The sequence below is a fragment of the Rhagoletis zephyria genome, unplaced genomic scaffold (assembly GCF_001687245.7).
Source record: "Rhagoletis zephyria isolate East Lansing unplaced genomic scaffold, Rhagoletis_zephyria_1.1 Rzeph_scaffold_06875, whole genome shotgun sequence".
NCBI classification, from domain to species: domain Eukaryota; kingdom Metazoa; phylum Arthropoda; class Insecta; order Diptera; family Tephritidae; genus Rhagoletis; species Rhagoletis zephyria.
Genome location: NW_016163958.1, coordinates 6,797 through 29,020, shown reverse-complemented (window position 1 = coordinate 29,020; position 22,224 = coordinate 6,797). Strand labels below are relative to the sequence as shown.

General features: G+C 33.8%; 2 protein-coding genes across 2 annotated transcripts; both read right to left on the bottom strand.

Annotated features, from left to right (window-relative positions):
* Positions 1-578: 578 nt before the first annotated feature.
* LOC108373624 (putative nuclease HARBI1) lies at positions 579-1,411 on the bottom strand. Its single transcript, XM_017629548.1, has 4 exons — positions 1,366-1,411; positions 1,083-1,297; positions 856-1,028; positions 579-789 (listed from the first exon to the last, which is right to left on the bottom strand). Exons 2-4 carry the CDS (start codon positions 1,214-1,216, stop codon positions 671-673), a joined length of 426 nt encoding a protein of 141 aa, XP_017485037.1. The 5' UTR covers positions 1,217-1,297; positions 1,366-1,411; the 3' UTR covers positions 579-670.
* Positions 1,412-17,827: 16,416 nt separating this feature from the next.
* Positions 17,828-20,950, bottom strand: LOC108373625 (uncharacterized). The gene is made up of 2 exons (XM_017629549.1): positions 18,928-20,950; positions 17,828-18,874 (listed from the first exon to the last, which is right to left on the bottom strand). The coding sequence occupies exons 1-2, from the start codon at positions 19,836-19,838 to the stop codon at positions 18,421-18,423; spliced, it is 1,365 nt and encodes a 454-aa protein (XP_017485038.1). The 5' UTR covers positions 19,839-20,950; the 3' UTR covers positions 17,828-18,420.
* Positions 20,951-22,224: the final 1,274 nt, after the last annotated feature.

The window sequence follows — 22,224 nt, the reverse complement described above, 5'->3', positions numbered from 1 at the left end:
TTTTACCATAATAATATGCAAATTAAAAGTGGCAAAGAATTAGCGTTGATTCTGATTAAAGAGTTTGATATTTTGTTGAAATTTTCAAAATTTGTCTACAAAGTTGGAAGTTTTGGGTTATAAATCCTTAGTTATAAAATTTACTATACTTCTTTATACAAATTACGAAATAAATTGACCATGAATATCGATAAAAAAGCGCTGCAGAACTTAGATGTGGATGAGTGTATGAACACTTGTGATCAGCTGATTAAGTCATCAACATTTTGATAAATTTTGGCTATTTTCCTTTTGTTTATTTAATGTTTAATAATTTGCCATAAAAGTCTAGCTCATTATATAACAAACTCCATATAAATCATCATTTCAAACTTTGTGCAATACTTATAAAAAATGTGCAGTTTCAGCTAAATTTTCAACGTTTTATTGAGATTTTTTAGAATTTTTGCACAAAGTTTGAAATTAGGATTTATATGGTGTTTGTTATATAATGAGCTAGACTTTTATGGGAAATTATTAAACATTAAATAAACAAAAGGAAAATAGCCAAAATTGATTAAAATGTTGATGACTTAATCAGCTGATCACAAGTGTAAATATCTAGTTTTAAGTTTTTCTATGAATACATGTCAGAAAATGGGAAACGAAAAATGTGATAAATAAAATTGCTTCAAAAGTGATTATTAATAAATGCAGTTTTGAATGCTCTCCCAGAGACGCTTTCAGGGATGTCCACAGAAAGATTTTGGGCGAGTGAAAGTGTTCCGTTTCGTGGTACTGCGTCAAGAACTGCAAAAAATAATTGGTTTGATTAATTTAAAATCACGCAATCCTGATAATAAGAAATGAAATTACATTGCATATTTCTTTCCTTTGCTATATTATGAAGCACAGCAACGGCAAAAATTATATTTTTGACCGTATCTAAGTCTACCCGAATCCTTTCCAGCACTGACTGAAATTTCGATTTAATTTCTCCGTTTAAGCATTCAATTTTAGTTCTTGTTGTTATGTGACTTCTATTATATCTGCTTAGAAAAAATATAAATTATAAGTTTTCAGAGCAAAGTTTTGTTAATTACCTTTGTTCTTTTTCTGTCGTCGGATCCCGAACTGGTGTTAACATGATTGAAGAAGCAGGATAGCCTCCATCACCAAGCAGTACGCCTTTATGTACATGCTTTGTTGCTTCTAAATTTGTTTTTAATCGACACATATTCCAGATCCTAGCATCATGAACAGAACCACGGGTTCTTGCAACAATGTCCAAAATTTTACAATCGGCATCGCAAACAATCTGCAAGTAAGAAAGTGTAAGCTTTTGTATGCTAATACGGTTGCTTTTTTATATATGTTCATACGAACTTGTACATTTAATGAATAGTAACCCTTCGGAAATCGAGCTACATTAAAAAAATTCTTTTTTACAACATTGATTTCACCGGCCTCGTTTGGAAATTTGACGAAATCTGGTAGGAACAAAGCGATTCTTTTAGTTGTCTTTAATAATTCGACTTATTGTTGGTTGTGACAAGCCATGAAGATCACCTGAAACAAAGCTTGCGCCATGAATTAGGAACAAAATATTTGCATAAGTACTTGCAAATACATAGGTATGTACTTACCAATATAAATTTGTTGAACGTTTCGTCCCAAAAATATTAATGTACAAAGTACTTGCAGTGGTAAAGAAACAGGAAGGCCTTTGTTGCTATTTTCCGAATTCGTTTCCAGCATGTCAATTATAAATTACGATGTAGCTTTATCGAACCTGTACCGCGCATAAAATTGCTCTTTATCCAATTCAAATGGATCACATCGCACTTTATAACTTTTTACTTTTCTAATCAATTCTAGATCTTCCCTTCAATCCANGATCTTCCGAAATTGCAAAATCGCGTTCAATCCGCTCCATGTTTACTTTATTTTGTTGTTTCTACCATCAGCTCGTAAAATATTTTATACTAGTTACGACTTAGTTGCAGCTGCAGCCGAAACTAAATTTTAAGTTGGTACTTAGCCAGAAAGTCGAAACTAAGGCGACTATGAATAGCTTTAGTTGTGACTTAAAATAGTTTCGACTTAGTTGAGTACTAAACATGACTATGAATATGCGCCATTGAGTTGGGACAGATGAAGAACCAGTACCGTCCCTTTTCGAGCTAGCTCAGCGCAAATTCTGAACCAGTTTGATTTGTTGCAGGGATTCTTATGGCATTTTGGTTGTGTGCATCTACTACATCTTTACATGTTAATAACATTGATAAGCAATGTACATTAGGGCGGGTCGAAAATCTAATTTTTCTCAGATCCCTTGGTAATAGTGAAAATATATTGTATCATGAAGTCAACAACAAGCCTGCAAAATATTAGTATTTTATTTTAGTTCTAAGAGCCCGCGCATCGACCGCAAAGTGACCCACAGAACACTAGTCGAATAAGACCAATTCTTGTTAAAAATTCTGGGTTCAGTAAAAAGGGTTGGTGCATATTATTATATAATGAATCCGTTAACGCAAAAGATAAAGTCAAATATCATTTCTCGCAGCACTTTAGCTTATCGTTAATCTGAAACTTAACTATTTTCAAGGAAATTTTAATTGTTCTCTTGATAATTGCACTGGCCTATAGTCAAAAGATGTGATGAACAGCATTAATATTGCTGGCGTGCTGGCATGTCGCTGGTTCCAAATATTCTAATCTTTTTTTAATATTAGCTACAGTTTGCGAATTTTTGCAAATATAGGGACAATTTCGGTAACTCTAATATAAAAGCCATTATTTTCCATCATCGTGGAAAAATTTTGTTTATGCAAATGGGTCTGGAAACACTGAACAGGCACAACCTCTAGAAACACTAATTGGTTTACTTATATTTATGCATACAATATAAAAATTGCAAATATAAGAAAATAACAAAAAACTTTGTTCAAAATTTTTTTTGTTTAAAAATAATTTGTTTATAATCTGAGCGATTTTAATCATATTATTATCAAAAATCGGTAGCATTAAGTCTCGCCTTCAATTTGGTAATTATTAAGTACCGATCGAGTAACATTTACCAAAGTTATATGGAAAAATTTAAGTGGATCTCCAGCTTTTTTCTAAAAAAATTTCTCTTAAATTGTATAAATAACTTTTAAATGAAAGAGCCGGATTACGGAAAAGGGTGTCAGGGAGTGACTTTTTTCGTTCAAGCTAAATGCAAAGCAATATCGTCCAATTGGAGAGTCCTCAAAAGGATTTCCCAGGATATGTTAAATACTATTGCATTTACCTACAGTCACTTTTTCACATCATGGAATTAACTAAAATATTTATGTATATCTAAACACTTATTGCACGTCCCCTACTTTCATATAACGGCAGAATTAGAGACCGCGAACAATTTTCAAGACTGCATAAATGGACTTAAAATGGGCGTTTCTCACCCTAATTGTATTATGTTAATGTATATAAATACTTATATACTTGAAACTACAATTAACTTATCAAACGATTCGTAATCTTTGACAATACATGTTTGACTTCATTCACCACAATCTTGAAAACTGACCAAATCGGCCCATGGCCCACTTAATATTATATAAACATCCGAAAACATTAGATCGTTTGAAATATATCTCGTCTCACTTTTTTGAATTTTTCATTTGGTTGCTGAAGCAATGAAGAATTGAAAATTCATAAAGGAAAATTATAGTTTTTGTGAGTTTTATCTTAATACCTTAAAAACGTGTAGACTTATTGAAAAATGATAACTGAACGTGAGATACTAAATTTAATAACCCTTAATTTGATATATCGTCCTATTTATAACAATTAACGCATACCATAGATATTACAAGCCAAAGTTAAATTTTAAAAATTCATACACTTTGATTCAATTGCGCGGGCTAAAGATAAGTTTTAAATTAATCTTTCGTGGCCAATAACAATTGGCTTAGACCTAAGACATCATAATATTACTATTACAATACGGTCAAATGCCTTTTATTTTCCCCCATAAAAAATCGACCCAGCCTAATGTACATATTTTCCATTTGTAGCACCACAGGGTTGCTTTGCAGCATTGACATTTGGTAGGTGCTCCTCGTGATCCTTAGCAAATAATCCCAGGATTTTCGGGATTTGTGATTTGCACTGATGGCAATCATAGAAATTCCTTTTCTTGACCAGTATTGGCTATATTTCTTTTTTTTTATTAAATTAATATATTTTTTTTTGTGAATGTCTAACTCATTATACATATAACACCGTGCGATAGTAAATCCATGGCCAAGTATAGTAAAATTGCGTTTTTAGTTTTAACTCTGACGTCAGTAATTCAAAAATGATTTAAAAATTTCAGTGAAAATTCCTTGGAGAAGAAGTATGGGTTCCAAATAAAAGAGGAAATTATGTAGAACTTATGGGGGTTCAATTTTTCGGTGCATAAGGACTGGTAAGTATTGAAAACCTCCTTTTAAAATTATATCCCTGAAATTTCGCAATATTTGTTTTTGAAAAAATTATATGTTAAGAACTTATATAAACTCGGTAACATCCTCGAATTTCGTGGTTCTAACTTTATGAGCTTAAAAAATTACCTATTTGTCCTTGTGAATCCAACAAATTTAAGTTTTTTTTTTAATTCTAAAGAAATTTCCTCTTTCATTTCATATGTTTGAAATTACAAAGTTCTTTAAAATAAATCCTGACGTCAGAGAGAAAAAAATGCCACTTTAAATAATAAAGTAGGTTTCACACCAATTTATTAATTATTTATTTTATGGTAGGAGAGTTTCGCAAAGAATATAGAAGCAATTTTTTTCGATTTAAGTTGTTGAAAGTCCCCGGACTAATCCTGGGAAAATGTATATCTCTAGTGCATACCGTTATGTATAATGTGCATGACCAATTAAATATATAAAAAAATACATGCAGTGGTCAAAAAATTATAGCCGAACCACTTTTTGTCAAGTTTTAACGTATTATTTTTTGTTAGTTAATGTTGGTTATTTTTTTATAAAAAATATAGTTCTTTCTTTAACAAACCCCATGAAAATCCAAGTTTCCAACTTTGTGCAATACTAAAAAAAATCAACACTCTTTCGTACAAAATTTCGAGCTTTTTTAAAAATTTTGAAAATCAACCATAATTTTTAGCCATTTGAAACTTGTACTTTACTCTACTAGAATTCAATGGGCTAGAAAACTGCATATTCAGAATCTAATTAAAAACTTTAAATTTTTACGAAGATTTGTTGATTTTTTTTTAAGTGCATACATTTTTAAGGCAGTGTCACTCGATTCGTACGTTTGTACAGATTTGTGCATTTTTATATTAAACTATTGGTACAAAATAATAAAATTGGGACAATTTTTTTTTGTAGTCAAAATATTGGTACAATACAGCAGTCTTCTATTGAAAAATTTCAACAAATTATTTTTCGTGATTGGGATAAAGAAAAATATTTTGGTATTCACACGGGATACGATTTGCACCAAATTTCGGCAAATACCCAATCGTGTGACACTGCTTTTAAACTTGTATTTATACGGATGTTGTTAAGGAATTAACTATAAAAAATTAACCAAAATTAAATAACAACAAAAATAAAATTTTACATACATAAGTTGACTATGATTACTCGGCCGTCCTATCATAGTAGCACAATGCCACTAATACATATTTGACTTACAAACAAAATACGGGAGAAATTTCAAAATTTCAACCCTGTTTGTGTGAAATATTTTATTTTTATCAGTATTGTTCTTTTAATCAATATATGTTGAAATAAAAGTTAAAATAAAAAAATATTTTGTAGGGTAGTTTAAGGAGCTTTTCGGCCGATTTAATAAAAAGCAAGCAATGTTTCTATTTCCTTCTACGTGTTTCGATGTTTTTCACATCTTCCTCAGGGAGTCTGGTGTTTATTGAAAACAAAACATAAAAAACAAACAATTAGGCACACATGTACGTAAATAAAAATTATAACAAGTACAATACGTTGGTGTAACAATTTTTTCATGCAAAACATAACTTACATTGAACATCAAACAAAGAAAATATAACAAAAAATACACACTCACCCTTATTCTAGAACCCGAATTTTCGTAATTCGAAATTCGTAGCTACGTCACGAAAAACGAAAAATCGACATGCTGCAACCCTTGCGGAAAAATGTGCAGCATTGCCAGCTATCAGTTGATTTTCGAAGACAGCTGTATGAAGGAAAACAAAGTGGAAAAGGATTAAAAAAACACTCATCATGTGCTTGTTTATAGTAAAATTGGTTGATTTTAAATATTTTGAGGAAAATTATGGATTCTGATGGATTTGCAGCAGCGGAGTCCNAAGTTATAATACCCTTGTGCACAAGTGCGCTCGGGTATAAAAATTGCATGGTGCCAACGGAATTTATTAATAAGCTATGGTCGGAAATCTGAAAGAATTATTTTAAATAAAAGTTTAATCCTTTGATTACACGTGTATGTTAAAGTTTTTGGATTCGGGTTATGCGTTTGGACCCAACAACCTAAAATCATTGTACAAATAACTAAACCGGACCAAAGTTTCTTGATAAGGGGCAACAAAGATTCTTTTTTGCTCATTTATATAAAGAAGTGGATAAAAATATACGTATATGAGAAAGGCAAATTTATCTGATGTATTATGGAACGAATTTCCGTCATCCCTTGTCAANCTTCTGGTTGAATTGTTGAACCAAAAGCCAGAACTCCTCCTATGCCTGAACGTACTCAATCCAGTTAATGCAATAACAGCTTNACATTTGCCTTTTTGGTTGTTGTTGTTTCCGACAGGGTGGGTGTATGATGTATTATGGATCGAATTTCCGTCATCCCTTGTAAATTTGGTTTAGAGACAAACCGGTTTCGGCGTTGTGCCATCTTCAGTGTCATTTTTCGTTCTCGAAACGTTCTCAANGAATTGTTGAACCAAAAGCCAGAACTCCTCCTATGCCTGAACGTACTCAATCCAGTTAATGCAATAACAGCTTTTCCAAGCCATTGAAAACATGCAATTTGTTAGGTCCACCACCTGTTGCGCTTGCTTCTGCCTTCGCCGCGCTTAGGGATTGTAACTAAGTAGAACTCTCCTTTCTGTGTTGCTGGAGAAGAGGGGCTTCCGCATGTCAAACGTATACAACGTTTCTTGTGCATATCACAGTATTTTNTGCGTTTGGACCCAACAACCTAAAATCATTGTACAAATAACTAAACCGGACCAAAGTTTCTTGATAAGGGGCAACAAAGATTCTTTTTTGCTCATTTATATAAAGAAGTGGATAAAAATATACGTATATGAGAAAGGCAAATTTATCTGATGTATTATGGAACGAATTTCCGTCATCCCTTGTCAAAGGAGACAAACCGGTTTCGGCGTTGTGCCATCTTCAGTGTCATTTTTCGTTCTCGAAACGTTCTCAAAGAACGAAAAATGACACTGAAGATGGCACAACGCCGAAAACGGTTTGTCTCTAAACCAAATTTACAAGGGATGACGGAAATTCGATCCATAATACATCATACACCCACCCTGTCGGAAACAACAACAACCAAAAAGGCAAATGTATCTGTTTAAATAAACACCACTAATATTTCCTGTTTGCACATCCGACACAGAATTGTTTTCGTACAAAATTACGCAAAAAAGCTTACTCGTTCGTTTTTAGGCATGCTATTGTTACGAATTTGGAAAGTTCGAAGATACGATTCGGATTGCAGCATACCATTTCTACGATTCGTAGCAAAATCCGAATACGAAAGCGTTGCAGAATAGGGGTGACTGATATCAACTTATTTATTTATATTATATTTATTGTACTTCTGCTCGTCTGTTCTCCTATTGAACATTATTGCTGTCCTGTATGCGTAATTTATATTTCGTAAACCACTTTATGTTGTTGTTTATTTCGCCTTTCGTCTTCGTATGTAGATGACATATTCGCTATCGTAAGGAAAAAATCTTAAAAGTTTTTTATTCGCAACGCAGGAAAATCCAATTCACCACTGAAGTAGAAGACGGAAACAAGTTAGTCTTCCTAGACGTATAAATTCACCGTTCAAATAACATAATAAAAACGAATTGGTATGCGAAATCTATAGCATCCTCCAGAATGATCAATTATCATTCCAACCATCCGTGGACGCAAAAGAAGAATACAGCCATCAACCTCATTAAGAAAATCTATGCCTTAAGTGACCATGAATTCAGAAAAACCAACAGCAGGAAAATTAGAAACATATTGCATAAAAACGGGTATCCACAAAAAGCTGTTGAGAGGTTGATAGCAACAGCGAAAAACAAGCCAAAAGCAGCGCATTTCAATACTCAACCCGAAACTACAAACAACAAAAGATACACATGCGTCACATATATACAAGGAAAAAGCATCCAAAACAAAAACATAACATTTGCGCATAAACCACATAGAACGATCAGTAGAATTTTTAGCAAAACAAAAGACGAAATAAACAAAGAACAACAACATAACGTGGTTTACGAAATCAAATGCAATGGTAAAGCTAGCGAAGAATGCAATAAAATATACATAGACACAACGAAGCGCGCTCTCCGTATTAGAATAAGCGAACATAAAACGGACACAAGAAATAAGAAGACAACGACTGTATTAGCACAACATTTAACGAATAGCGGGCATACAGCAGACTTTGAAAACGCTAAAATATTAGATGTGGAGAACAGAGATAGAACGTGACTAACATTAGAAAGTTTGCGAATACAGCAAAAAATACAGAATGCAATGAACTTTAAGGAAGACGTCGACAATATAAATTGCGCATACAGGACAGCAATAATGTTCAATAGGAAAACAGACGAGCAGAAGTACACTTAAATATAAATAAGTTGACATCAGTGTGTATTTTTTTTTATATTTTCTTTGTTTGATGTTCAATGTAAGTTATGTTTTGCAGGAAAAAATTTTTACACCAACGTATTGTACTTGTTATAATTTTTATTTATATACATGTGTGCCTAATTGTTTGTTTTTATGTTTTGTTGTCAATAAACACCAGACTCCCTGAGGAAGATGTGAAAAACATCGAAACGCGTAGGAGGAAATGAAACCAGTGTTGCCAACTTATGATTTTCAAAAAGCACCAAAAACTTGGAAAAAAGGCGTTTTACCAAACTAAAAGCACCAATTTTTTTTTAATCAAAGGATGCTTTTTTCATAACAGTTTGTATTTAACAAAATCAAAAAATTAGCAATATTTACAAGAATACATACATAAATCAATACACAAAACTTTTTCGCTCATAACGATTGAATAGCCTCTACACATGCTATGATGACTCATGTTTATGACGTTGTACCGAAGTACTGCCCATTAAAGCTGGTATATCTCGAGAACAAAAATCGAATCGCAACAAACGAAAAAAGAAAAGTAGAAATTAGCAAACAATTTGATGTTTTCATTATATAACCTCAAGTATCGCCAAAACCCGTTTTTTTTGGCACTTTAAGGTTAGGATATCTAAAAATTGTAGTGCTGGAGCAATTGTTCGGCCAGATTTGGATTCAGCACCCAGAAACGGTGTGTTTTACTCAGGAGGTAACAAAAAATCAAAATTTGTGCAAATAATTAGAAATGAAAAAAAGAAATACTTAACTTACCTGCGTACTAGCATTTTCAACTTCAGCTTTTTATCAATCATGGTTGTATTTTAGTGCATTTAAATTTGTATATTCTTGTAAATTCCGCATCTTCATGTGACACCGCAGCTTATAATATTTCAAATAATTTCAGGTTTTAACTATTTCGGAGTAATATTAGTTCAAAAAAAGCACTAAAAAAGGCACTAGGCACTAAGTAACTTTTTTTGGCTTTTTAATTTTCAAAAAGCACTAAATCTAGTGCTTAAAGCACCAAGTTGGCAACTATGAATGAAACATTGTTTGCTTTTTATGCAACCGGCCGAAAAGCTAGTTAAACTACTCTATAAGAAATTGAAAGTTGGTCCTAGAAACATAACAATAAAAAAAATATTTTGTCAGAACCCCCACCAAAAAAATCCTGGCTACGGCCCTGCATGTATTTCCAAAGATATTTGAACACCCCTAGAGCAAAGAAGTTTAGAAATTCTTTGCGACTATGCTTTCATTAAATTAAATGATCTTCTTGCCTAGGTTTAAGGGGTCGCTATAAATATTTCTCTATTTCTAAATCGGCGCCTTTTTGTTGTACGGTCGCTGCCTTATCTACCCATCATTTGGCTATCCACATCACTACAAAAACTGGAATCAGCATCAACGCCATTGGCGATTTCCTTAAACTTTGCCAAATATCCTGGCGAGTTTGCTCTTCAATAGAATCTTTCACTCGAGTTCAGCCTTTTTCATATGATTCAACTGGTTTTAGTCAACTTGTCAAAGAAGGTTAAATCAACTACACAAACAAAAAAGTAACATGATTTTTCCAAACAGCGTTATTTTCAGGGTTTCCATACTAGCGATTTTAAAATTTTGAACAAAAAAAGTTGTGAGGACCAAATATCCCTGAAGAATTTGGCCCACACAAATACCCGCCATCAAAGCAACCAGCGATGCAATAAACCACAGCAACACAAGCCAAAGCAGCCAGCCACACAACAAAGCGCGGCAACACAAGTCAAGCTTGGAACACTTTGACGACAGCAAGCGACAAGCAGCATCTGTCAAATTTTAAATACACACGTTCTTACGGACACAATTATTTTGACGACAGCACGACATCTTGGCTGCAGGACTGCAATTGTCGACGTCGCCAAATTAAATCTATTTCTAATTTTGCCGGCGACAATGAGTAGATGTAGTGCTGCAAAATTAAATTGTCGCAAAATTAATCACATATTCTTGATTGTTCATGTTTTTCTTATTTACTTAAATAAAAATACACAATTTGTGAAATAAATATACCAAAATGTCAAACTTTAAAATCAGCTGTTTGCTATGTCGCTGAGGTCTTCAAAATGTTTAATATGCTGGCTTCAAGGCGACATTTGTCGACAAAATGATGTCGCTGTCGCTACGTCGTGAAGTTGCAGTCGTCAAAGTGTTCCGAGCTTTATAGAAACTCCCGACAGCCTCTTCGTTGCTATGACAACGCAACATCACACAGCAACATGTAGCTGCGCGACCACGCAACATCAAGCACCTATCAAAGATACAACACCAGGGTGTCCAGATTGTTTAAAAAAAAGTGCAATTTCTGAAAAAAAAAATCGCCAAAAATCGCCAGGTTTTTTTTAATAAAATTCATGAAATCGATTTAACAAATCTTTTATTTTAAAACTGAGATCTTGTTATATATAAAAACTAATATAATACCTTTGCTAATAAATAACACAAATCACTTATGTAATAGTGATGTAAAAACAATTTTCTTTAAAAATACGCACACTTTTTAAAAATATTTGTTTCAACACATTTTGCGATAGGACTGCGCAATTATTAAATTTATTATAACTCATATTAATTGATTAATCGCACAATCTGCTTTTAAGAGCTCGGCGCTAAAAATGAAATAAAAAACTAAAATAAGGCGAGATCAGCTATTTCTACAATTTTTTCAAAATCACCTATGGTGTATGAATCATTTACATTTCTGTTGTCATATATTGAGCTATTCAACCTTGATAACATACTGTTTGATTTTGGAAACGTTTTCCAGCAGAAACTATTAGCCTTCATATAACACTTTATTCGAACTATTGAATTAAGGCTTTCTAACCTCATCCTATTTCGAATCTTAGTTTTTGTTGAATTCATTACGGAAAAACGCGCTCAACAAAGCATGTGAGTGCGGCAAGAATAATAATATGAATTTACTTGTATTTCCAAACATTTTATCGCCTGTTTCGGTTTTCACTCCGTAGGCAATTATCCAAAATTCTTCAGAGGCGGATGGAAAGGTTCTGAAAAAAGTTATTCGATGGGAAAGTTAAAGTTTTAAATATTCAGTTTCCGCTGCTTTTCTTTCCTTCAAAGTCAAATAGTGAATTGGCAGGTCCCTCAAACTCACCCTCTTGTGATTCACACACTTTTCTGGTGAAAAAAATCACAGCTTTTTTAAAAGTATTTAGTTAACTAGGTTAGGGATGCACAGCAGAGGTGCACGCAGTCGACGTCGCGGGCAGACTGCGAGCACGCGAGCGTGATAGGCGAGGTGAAGTGAGCTGTACGGAGATGGCAACGTATACATATTAACCACTACACACTTATTTTCAAGTAAAAATGCGTGTATGTATGTGTACTGTTGTGACAACTGAGCCAGTGTGGCATCAGGCCACCAGAAAAAGCCAATTTTTCCAAAACAAAAGTTTTTATTAGATATCATGTTTAATAATTTTTTTGATTCAGTAAAAAATGTATATACATATCCATTTCCTCACGTTTTTATTAATAAATTAATTTCAATACATTTATAACAACGCAAAACATATTTAATTTACCTATTCCTCACATTTTATTCAGTAAATGAATACCATCTAAATGTAGAATATTAGTGTAGAGTGTATATATATATATGTACCTATGCATTCGGTGTGCTTAAATTTAAAAAGCATCACTAAATAACGCACCAAGCATTGAATTCCAATTATTTTGGCTTTTNAATCCCTCGCATGAGTTATTATCGGTAAAAAATTGGGTACGCTCAAATCTGGCATCGCTGCAGCATGTACTTTGTCACGCCAGTGAAACAGTGTTGATATTTTAAGTACAATTGTATTTTTTTCAGTACAATTAATTTTAAAAAGTACAAAAGTACAAAAGTACAATTTGCCGATTTTAAGTACAATTTCAACATCAAAAATGCTTTTTGTACCAACCGCTCAAATCTCTTCTAGCACTATGATTCGTAATCCGTTTACATTTAATTAAATGGATAAACCTATATTTCATATTTGCTACAAAACGAAATTATGAATTGTAATTTTGAATGTAAACGTGATTGTGAACAGTAATATTAGTGATGTGCGTTATGGTGATTGCGATTTCTTATCACCGGCGGGTGAAATATCCCTCATCGCTATTTATTTTGAAAAAATCTTTGGAAATGCAATTTATCTAATGGCGATCCTGCAGAAATAGAAGTAATTGAGCAATTCGGGGTTTGAAAGTAAAAAAATGTATGTATATTCCATGCGTTGAAATTATAAATTTCCCTTGAGGATTTCCATTTTATCGATTGTGATCTCATTTTATGTTCATTAATATGAACTGACCTACATATATAGTGCATTAATGTTTTATCATCATTGTCTTCATCTTTGTCAAAATTACACGGTAACCCGGTATTTATTTTATTTTTTTAAATAATTTTAATTATTTTTTTTTATAAAATTAAATTAAAATTTAAAAAATCAACAAAGTTTCATCAAATTTTCACAGTTTTTGTTCAGAATTTGTAGACATGTTTTGGGCTAACATTTTTGTAGTCCATTCATTCTAGTATAGTAAGGTGAAAGTTTGAAGTGTCTAAAAAATACCATTGATTTTTTGAATTTTTCTGTGTGCGGTGTTGCGCACTTTCTTCCATATAACGAACGTTCGCATTGAATGAATGCGCGTGTAGCGTTGTTGTTTTTTATTCCAATATTTTAAATCAAGCTTTATTTGTATAGTTTTTGTTAGACAATGATAAATGATGTTAAAAAATTTCAGTATGGAAGAAAAAGTGCAACACCTTCAACGAAAAAAGTTCTCAAAAATCTACGCGAATTGAATGTACTATCTCGATCATTTAAACATCTCGGACTCGCCTACCACTAAAAATGATTATTTAAATCTAAAGTATATATTAAATGCTATTTAATATTTGCTTTAGAGAAAAAATTTCGACAAATTTGTTTAAACAAAAATGTTAAGCGCATATGCAGAATGTGGAAGCGAGATTCTTCTGCTTGCGTTTCTACGTTTATATCATTTATCAGTTTAAGCACATAAGATTAAAGGTAAAAAAAATATTTTTAATTGCAGATCCGAAAGAAATATTTATTAGTTACATTGAGTTACGCAAAAATAGTGCCGAAAATCAATCGATTGTGCTGAAGGTGCTGGCTGCTTCCGAAAGGGCCGAAAATGGCACAATGCACACTCATTTTCCATCACTGTCACACATACAATCTCACTATTCTGTTGACTTCGTTTTCCCCTTCCGATAACTTTTTGCTTCCGCGCTTTCCCAGCACCGCTGTGCAAAGCTTTGCACGCGCAGTCGCCCGCGACACATATGCGCTGATTTGGGCATCCCTAAACTAGGTAATCGTTTCAAAAGTTCTTCGATTAGCGAGATTAAAATTTTTTGACAGTCTTTTAATATGCTTCTTAAGTCAAGTTTATCACGCAGTTCATTAGCCTCTTTGCAAAATTACCGTGTATATTTTTATAATTGGAAAAAATTTATTTGAAGGAAAAAAATCGCCAAAAATCGCCAATGGCGCGAAATCGCCAAATCTGGACACTCTGTACAACACAGCCGATCAACAGAGAGTCAGCACGAGACTGTGGTCGTGAACAGACGGCTACTGGCAAGAAGTGACTTCATCTGCACCGGCTCCCGTGTCGGGCTGGATTCCACTTCTGCAACAGCTGCTGGTAAGGGTGATTTCTTCTGCCCGGCTTGAGTGTCGGGCTGGACGTCACCTTCCCAGTTGCAGCGCCACAAGCTACACACCTCAGTATATCCAGTAAACAAACTTAGTAGCTGTTTTTTTCCACCAAATTTGGTCCCCATAAAGGACTAGAGTTGCAGGCAACGCTTTATCGGCAATTAGGGTGTTGTGCAGCAATTAAATGTGGTGAAAATGATTTTAGAAATGGATACAAAAATATTGCAGTGCGCTTGAACATCTCATGTTTAACTGAAATATACATAAATGTATTAAGAATACTTATTTTATTAATACCCATTTATTTATTTACTGTGTCGAAGTGGTTGCACAAATATTTGTAATTTAGTATTTAAGTTAATTGTGAAATATGTATATTAAATGCGCAAATTAAGTTATGGGAGCGACTTGTTTACATGGAATTGGTGATAAGGCTGATAGAAATACTTTAAATAAAATGTGAATGTGCTAAAATCTCTTTTCAGCATATAATTATACTTCTTAACTTTTTTTCCGAAAATTTGCACACAGGGTCGAAATTATGCGAGTAACATTCAGATATCGTCGCTTGGATGAAAAATTGTCGTCAGTGCCATTTTTGTTAACTGTTTTTGGATATCTCCTTTAGTTTCCGAGTTTTTGGCTAAACATTTGTTGGTAGTTTGATACAAATTAAGTTAATAATGCAATCGTACCAAAATAATCAAGATCTTTCAAATAGTGTCATCTGTTTTTGAATATCTTCTTTAATTTCCGAGATATTCAGTCTTATCATGAGTTTCATTTTCCCGAACCCGGTTACTTTCTCACTTCTCGTTTCCGTGTATTCACTACGGATGGCTGAAAAAATTTCGGAGGAAATTGTAATCGGGCGGAACTCACGATAAGGCTGATTGAGTAAAAAGTATCGTTAATTTAGTAAAAAATTGTATCACTTTTTGGCGTATATCATCCAAAGTGACTGCAAAATTGTTGACAAATGTCCCATACTACAAAATTTTATTAAAGAAAATCCTTCTTAAACTAAAAAAAAAGATATTTTAAGAATTTCGTAAACTAGAAGCATTCTCAGACACTTTGGAGAAAATCTGTAGTCGTGGTTTTGAGAAATTGCATTTCAAACTTATATCGTGATTTCCTGAAAATTGCCGGAAGTAACATGCGACAATCTTTTATCCAGGTGACGATATAATATTTAGCTAAAATATGCATCTAAACAAATTATAATTGTCATTATTTTCGAAGACAAGTAACAGATATATATGTACATATATTAAATCTGAACTAGCGCTGTGCTTGTATATTTATCTCTCTCTAACGCCATTAATTCTGTATACATATGTATTCTATGACAAAATATTCACGATAAATTTTCGTAGATTTTTATTTACATCACTTGATACATAAATATTGTTCTAAAAATGTTTGTTTTTACTAAATAATAGGAATAAATATTTAAATATTTAATAAACCTAACCAACTTTTAGTTGCTCGGAGCTAATTTTGGAAGGCTTCCAAAAATATTTTCATAGACGGTACATGCAACCCTGGGTGCAGAATTAATGAGCTGAAAAACCAAAACAAATAGTTTTAAATATTTCAGAAGATTATCTATAGTTTCTTTTACATCATCAAAATTGAGAGCTGTGCCAGCGAACATCGCGTATTTCTCCGCCTTCCTTATTAGCTCATGTATGTAATATATGTATACATATTCGATAAGGCTGTGCTCGAGGCACATATGGCTCGAAACCACCAGGTTTTCCTTCGTTTACTGGAGGACTTGACCATTTGCTCGGCTTTTTAAGAACCTCATCTACAGTCGGTGGAGGGCTATGGGGTGAAGGCTCTGAAACTGATGTTGGTACCATTTCTCCAGCAGCTAGAGGATCATGCAGTAGGGCATTAGCTTCAGCGCTAGCCACCACTAGCACCAAATTTACCGCCGTCGTCGGCAATTGTGAATACAAGCAAGTTCGGCAAGTGTTTGGAGCACATCGTAAATAACGCCACACGAGTATAAAGCATTTACAACATTTTTATCAAACAGAATTTCATTTATTTATACTTTTTTAATACAATAATAATAATGCTGCAACAAGACAAACTTACTTTCCGAAATTCGATCCTGCTTATCGGCATAATTTTCCAAATGTGCCTGCGCTGCTACTTCCATAGTAATATCATAATTTTCCAACTGCGCCTTTTTTGTTGCCTCAACGTATCCTGAAAAGAAATAAATTTACATTAAACAATAGAAATAGCAAAAATTGGCAAACAAAATACTTAATTTTGTTCTGTTGTCAAATTTCTGAGAAATGTGAATTTACCGCGATGCAATCCAGCAAGAACAAGGACCAGGGATGCATTTCTAAGTAAAACTATTATTCAGCGGCAATACTCAGAGCGCTTTAATCAGCAATATTAATTTGTATATTATAAGTATTAATCAGAGTAAATAGATTATATTGTTTTTTTTTCAAAAATTATTGCTTTATATATATTTGCTTTTCAAATATTTCTTAAGTTACTTTCATTAGTATGTACTGAAAAGCAACCATGCGTGTAAGAAATTGTTTGATACCTAAAATTTCACCTCTGGAAACTTTATCCCCATAAAGGACTTCACCACAGTTTTTTACTGGATATACTGAGCTACACACGCTCTCACCTCAGCCTCTCGTAAAACCGCGTACGGGCGACACTCGTAGTCAGCACCGCCGTTAGAAGGGGGACGTCAACAGCGCCTACAAGAGCGCTACTCACCAGAGTGCCACTCACCGGCGCGAACATATAGCGACGTCATCAGCGCCAAGAGAGCGCTACTCTCCGGCTTCATCAGAACGCCACATACCGGCACGACAGGTGATAGCAGCACCCTTTTATTTTTCTTCGGCTCACGGCTTCGTTGGAGCAGTTGATTGTTTATTGTTTTCTGTTCTCTTTCACATCCTTCGTATGAAATTTTTGACAGTCCTCGCCGCAAAAGCAAAAACAAAATACATGTACATTTTGTTATTGTTATTTATTTATTTATTTATTATTATTCCAACACAACAACCCACTGGTTATATTTCAGCGTTAGATGCAATAGGAACAGATTTCATATATAAATAACACTAAATACAATTTAATCTTAACAGTTACACTTCACTGCTTATTAACTATTTATATTAGAGAAAGAGAAAGATAGAAGAGATGAAAAAATAAAAGAGAGAAAAAGAATCGGCTGACAGAGGGCTAAATGATTACAATTTATCGTTCCCTTTCGGCATAGAATGTAAATAATGCTTTCTTGAAATGCAATGTGGCCTTAATGCTTCTGAGTTTAAGTGGTAGTTTGTTCCAAAGACGGACAGTATAAACGAAAAACTGACGCTCGGATATTATGGAGTTGAACTTAAGATGCAGGAGTTGAAGTGATCGCGATGACTGTGTAAATTGAAGTCGATTTTTCAGATGCGTATGTGCACCTATTACCAAGATTTTATGAAGCATTGTTAGGCACTTAAGCTTCAACAAATCAGTAAGTGATATTGAGGATACCTTGAGAGCCCATGGGGAGATGTGGTCATAACGTTTTTTACAATAGATATATCTTGCGATGTTATTATACAGTACATTGAGTTTTTGTTCGACGTTTACTATATTTGTTATTGTCTAAAGCAAGTTTATTTCAAGAAAAAATAGCAACAGTTCAAGAAAGAATATTATAATATATGTATGTATGCAGATGAAAACTAGATAACTAATGAATATGATTTGTGTTTTCAATTGTTATTCAGAACTTTCTTTTCCCATTAATGTCGTTCATATAATAAATTCAAGGATGCCCGGTATTGACTAAAAAAGTTTCGGAAATTAGCTTCATTCGCAGAGTCTGATTCATCAGCAATTTCCAGTTTTACAGCTGCTGGCATCTGCGGAAAATCCCTTTCTGTTTCGGTATAATTAGTTTTGAGGTCTTCTTTGATGTTTGATTTGAATTTTATGAACTCTTCCATTGAAATTTCAGTTTCAGTCTCTCGCATGCTACAAATATTCGGATTATTCTCGCTATTAGGTAGGTTATCATTTACATCATCTTCATCGTCGTTATTAAAAATTGGCTCCAAAGTGGAGGACAGATTCAAAGAATTTAAAGATTGTTGCGAAAGAGATGGGGTCTGTGGTGTTGCCAACCCATAATCTGTCTCCCCAGGTTGAGCCATACCACCCAATAGTTCACTTGAGGAATTATTTTGTTGATTAGGACTAAAAATATGAAATTATTTAAAACTGATATTGAAAAAAAAATACTTTCGTACCATATTTCAACTACGATTTTTTTTACTTCCATTGAGCCATCTTCGTACATCGGCAAGTAATCTCCAAAGAAATGTAAGACCTGTTCTTTGCCGCAATTTCCATAATAGCCAGCATATTCAGGCCGAAAATCTTCTCCTAAATGCAACACCGAGTCATGGGGATTCTCAAATAAGTCGACAGGTAATTCAATAACTTGCTCTTCTTCCGCTGACGCAACGCCCGCACGACCTAGCCCATCTGATTTAAGGCGGCGTTGTTGAGCTTGAATAGCTGCGCATTCGTCAGAGGCTTGTAACTTCTCTTCCAAAATGCAGGTTTCATTTTGGAAACACAAAATTGTTTGGAAACGTAGCCCACTTTTCTGAATGTTTGATAAACCGCCGTGTGACATAAAACACAGATCACCCAACATTCTATCGGCCACCTGGCGGTACTTCAGTTCCTCGGCTAAGCGCTGTAATTGAACGGTTGTATCTGTCCTAACATTTTTCTCTGCCTTATCAATTTCACCCAAAAGCTGATAGGTATGACGACGAATTTTCGCCAATAAGTCCAGACGATGTCGTTGGAAGTTTTCGTTCTTATACTGCAATAGTAAGTCCTCTTCCGCTTCCGGTGTGGCGTTCAATCGATCAAATTTGAACTGCTCAAGATGTTCCAAGAATATGGAGCGGTTCTTTATTTTGAATATGAAATGCGTCGAGTTCAAATAGTCCTCAAGTGCTACTAAATCAAGCAATATTACAGTTCCGTCCCGATTCCAACGTAGAAAATCGTAGAAATCCAAATGGACAACTAACCACAATTTGTACGGAAAGGGAAAATTCAAGATGTCTTGCCTAGTAACGAATGAAGACATTTCCGTTGAGCTCCCTATTGGAAGCACAAACGATTCAGCTTGATTTTGCATTTCTCAAAGAAAAATTTCGCAAATTAACAGAGAATTATTTTTATATATGTATATTTTATTTTTTATTTTTCAAAATAACCTAAATTTACGTGTGAAAAAACGAACGGAAGAGGAAACGTGAAGCCGACTGCAATAGGGTTGCAAACCCTTGAAAATGGTAAATGTTCTATGTGGAGGTTTGGATAAAGCGAAGGCATAATTCGGCTTTAAATGAAAGGAGATTAAATAAAAGCCTCAATTCAAATTTAAGTGTTATAGTTGAAATTTGCGAGAAGTTTTTAAATTTATATCCTTTCGTATTATGTAAGGAATAAATTAAAAAAAAGAAAGTATTACTGATGCCCACTAAACTAGTAGTACTAATAAATGAATCCATATGCATGGATAAAATAAAAAGTAAAAAAAAAAAAATAAATAAAATTACTAGATTTCAGTAATCGGTTGTAAACTGTTAAAAAATAAAAAGAAGTTGTAATTTTTGTCCATAGAAACGAAAGCGGATAATTCATATTTTGCAACACAAAAACATCGTTCGTGAAGATTAAGTGCTTTGGAAAAAATTCATGTTTGAATGCACAAGGGTAAAATAGAGTTCTTTTCAATATCCCACCAGTTTCATTCATTCAAATGATAGTTACATAAAACTAGGCAATCGTTTGATATTTATACAATTTTATACATTAGTTATCGTTCTATGTTAAAATATATCTTCCGCTGTTGTTTAAGCTCCGACGGCATAGTTATAATTCACAATTGATCACATTCTGGAGTAAAATGTCCCACCAGTCATAATTGAATTGCTTTGGCGGTAATAAATATTGAAAATCAAAATGGAAGCTGCAAAAAGCACAAAAAAGCGTACGCTACTTGCAAGTTGCAAAATATATAAGTTTAAACAATTTCAGCAACTCACATAAATAGAGCTTTCGCACGAGTGCTGGTTTAGTTTAAACATCAGATATAATCAGCAATAAAAATTTCCATATTTGTTTCCAAAACCGCCTAAATCATCATAGTGGCAAAAATGAAATTTGGTAACCCTGAACTGCAGGCAGAGTTTCATACGTCAAATCGTTATTCCAACACAAAATTTTGTAAAATGGCAGATAGATGAAATCAAGGCGTATTTAACAAGGTGGTGTTGGGGCGACAGCTGAGTTTTTCGCCGCGGAGGGCATTACGTCAAAATAATGTGTTTGTTGTAAAGGCCTGTATGCAGTTCTCAAGAAAAGCTAAAATTCCATACAAAATGACGTACAAGAAATGGCTAAGAAATTTTCTTAAGTCAAATTTCCTTCAGGCAGTACGCTGTTCTTAAGAAATTTGCTACGCTTTTTACTACGGTTTTCTAAAGTTTTTTGCATCCATACAACAACGTTGGCAACAAATATGATTTAGCTATAAGCAGCCTAGTTTTTACCGGCAATAGGTTTTGAGTTGACCATTTAGTAGGGACACGAATTTCGATACGATACGATACCATATCGATACTTTTGGCATTCGATACCGATATTTTCTACTCGATAGTTTCAAAACGACATTTTTTGGAATCGAGTACCAGAACCCTAGTATCGTATCGAATGTCATAAACTCACATTCCAACACTGAGGGAAAACATTTTAGAATAAAAAAAAACGTGCTCAATTGAAAAAATACGCATATGAAAGAGCACCAACCCAACTCGTTTTAAATTTGAGTATATACGTTATCAAATATGTGGTTGTGAAGTGCACAGATGATTTTTCGTAATTAAGAAGAACAAAATTAATTTTATGTTCCGTCTGATGGTAATTCAACCCGGACCCTCTCGGCCGCAACCAATTGTATCAAGCGTCTTTGCATACTCAGCTACAGCCATACATGTAAAGGTGTTTTCAAATGTTGAGTTTGAATCAACATCACAGCTCGCGATTAGTGTAATTAGTCTGTTCCAATAGCAGTCCGGTTTACAGGATTTAGTCAGAACTTACAGGAAGTCGTTCCTATTGACATAAAACCTGTAAGTGGGAACACCTTTCAGAGAGTAACTGAGCGACTGTTCCTAGTCGGAAATTACATGATTTAGTCCGGAGTTTTTTTCCTGTAAGTTCATGAAAAGTGTCAAACGATCAGCTGATTTGCATGTGCAAACAAAAACAGAAAGCGGTGGAAGCAAAGAACCTTATATTTGTTAAAAAATGCAAGTAAACAACAAAATATTTCAATATGTGTAGATTTTAATAATTAATTAGTGATATTTCAGCCAAATCAGTGTTGTACAAATGACATGTAAACAAACCGACTGACGTCGGTAAAGTAGGTACAATTGTACCTTTTTCCGACGTTTGATGACTTAAGCTATCTGCACACTTGTCGTCCAATCATAGTTGCGTTATCGTCTCGCCCT

Excerpts from the sequence above, each read along its gene's own strand:
- LOC108373624 (XM_017629548.1), bottom strand. The coding sequence starts at position 1,216 with ATGTGTCGATTAAAAACAAATTTAGAAGCAACAAAGCATGTACATAAA. Across the intron at positions 1,029-1,082 it reads ACGACAGAAAAAGAACAAAG|ATATAATAGAAGTCACATAA; the intron begins GTAATTAACAAA and ends TTTTCTAAGCAG. Across the intron at positions 790-855 it reads AAAGGAAAGAAATATGCAAT|TTCTTGACGCAGTACCACGA; the intron begins GTAATTTCATTT and ends TATTTTTTGCAG.
- LOC108373625 (XM_017629549.1), bottom strand. The coding sequence starts at position 19,838 with ATGCAAAATCAAGCTGAATCGTTTGTGCTTCCAATAGGGAGCTCAACG. Across the intron at positions 18,875-18,927 it reads AAAATCGTAGTTGAAATATG|TCCTAATCAACAAAATAATT; the intron begins GTACGAAAGTAT and ends TCATATTTTTAG.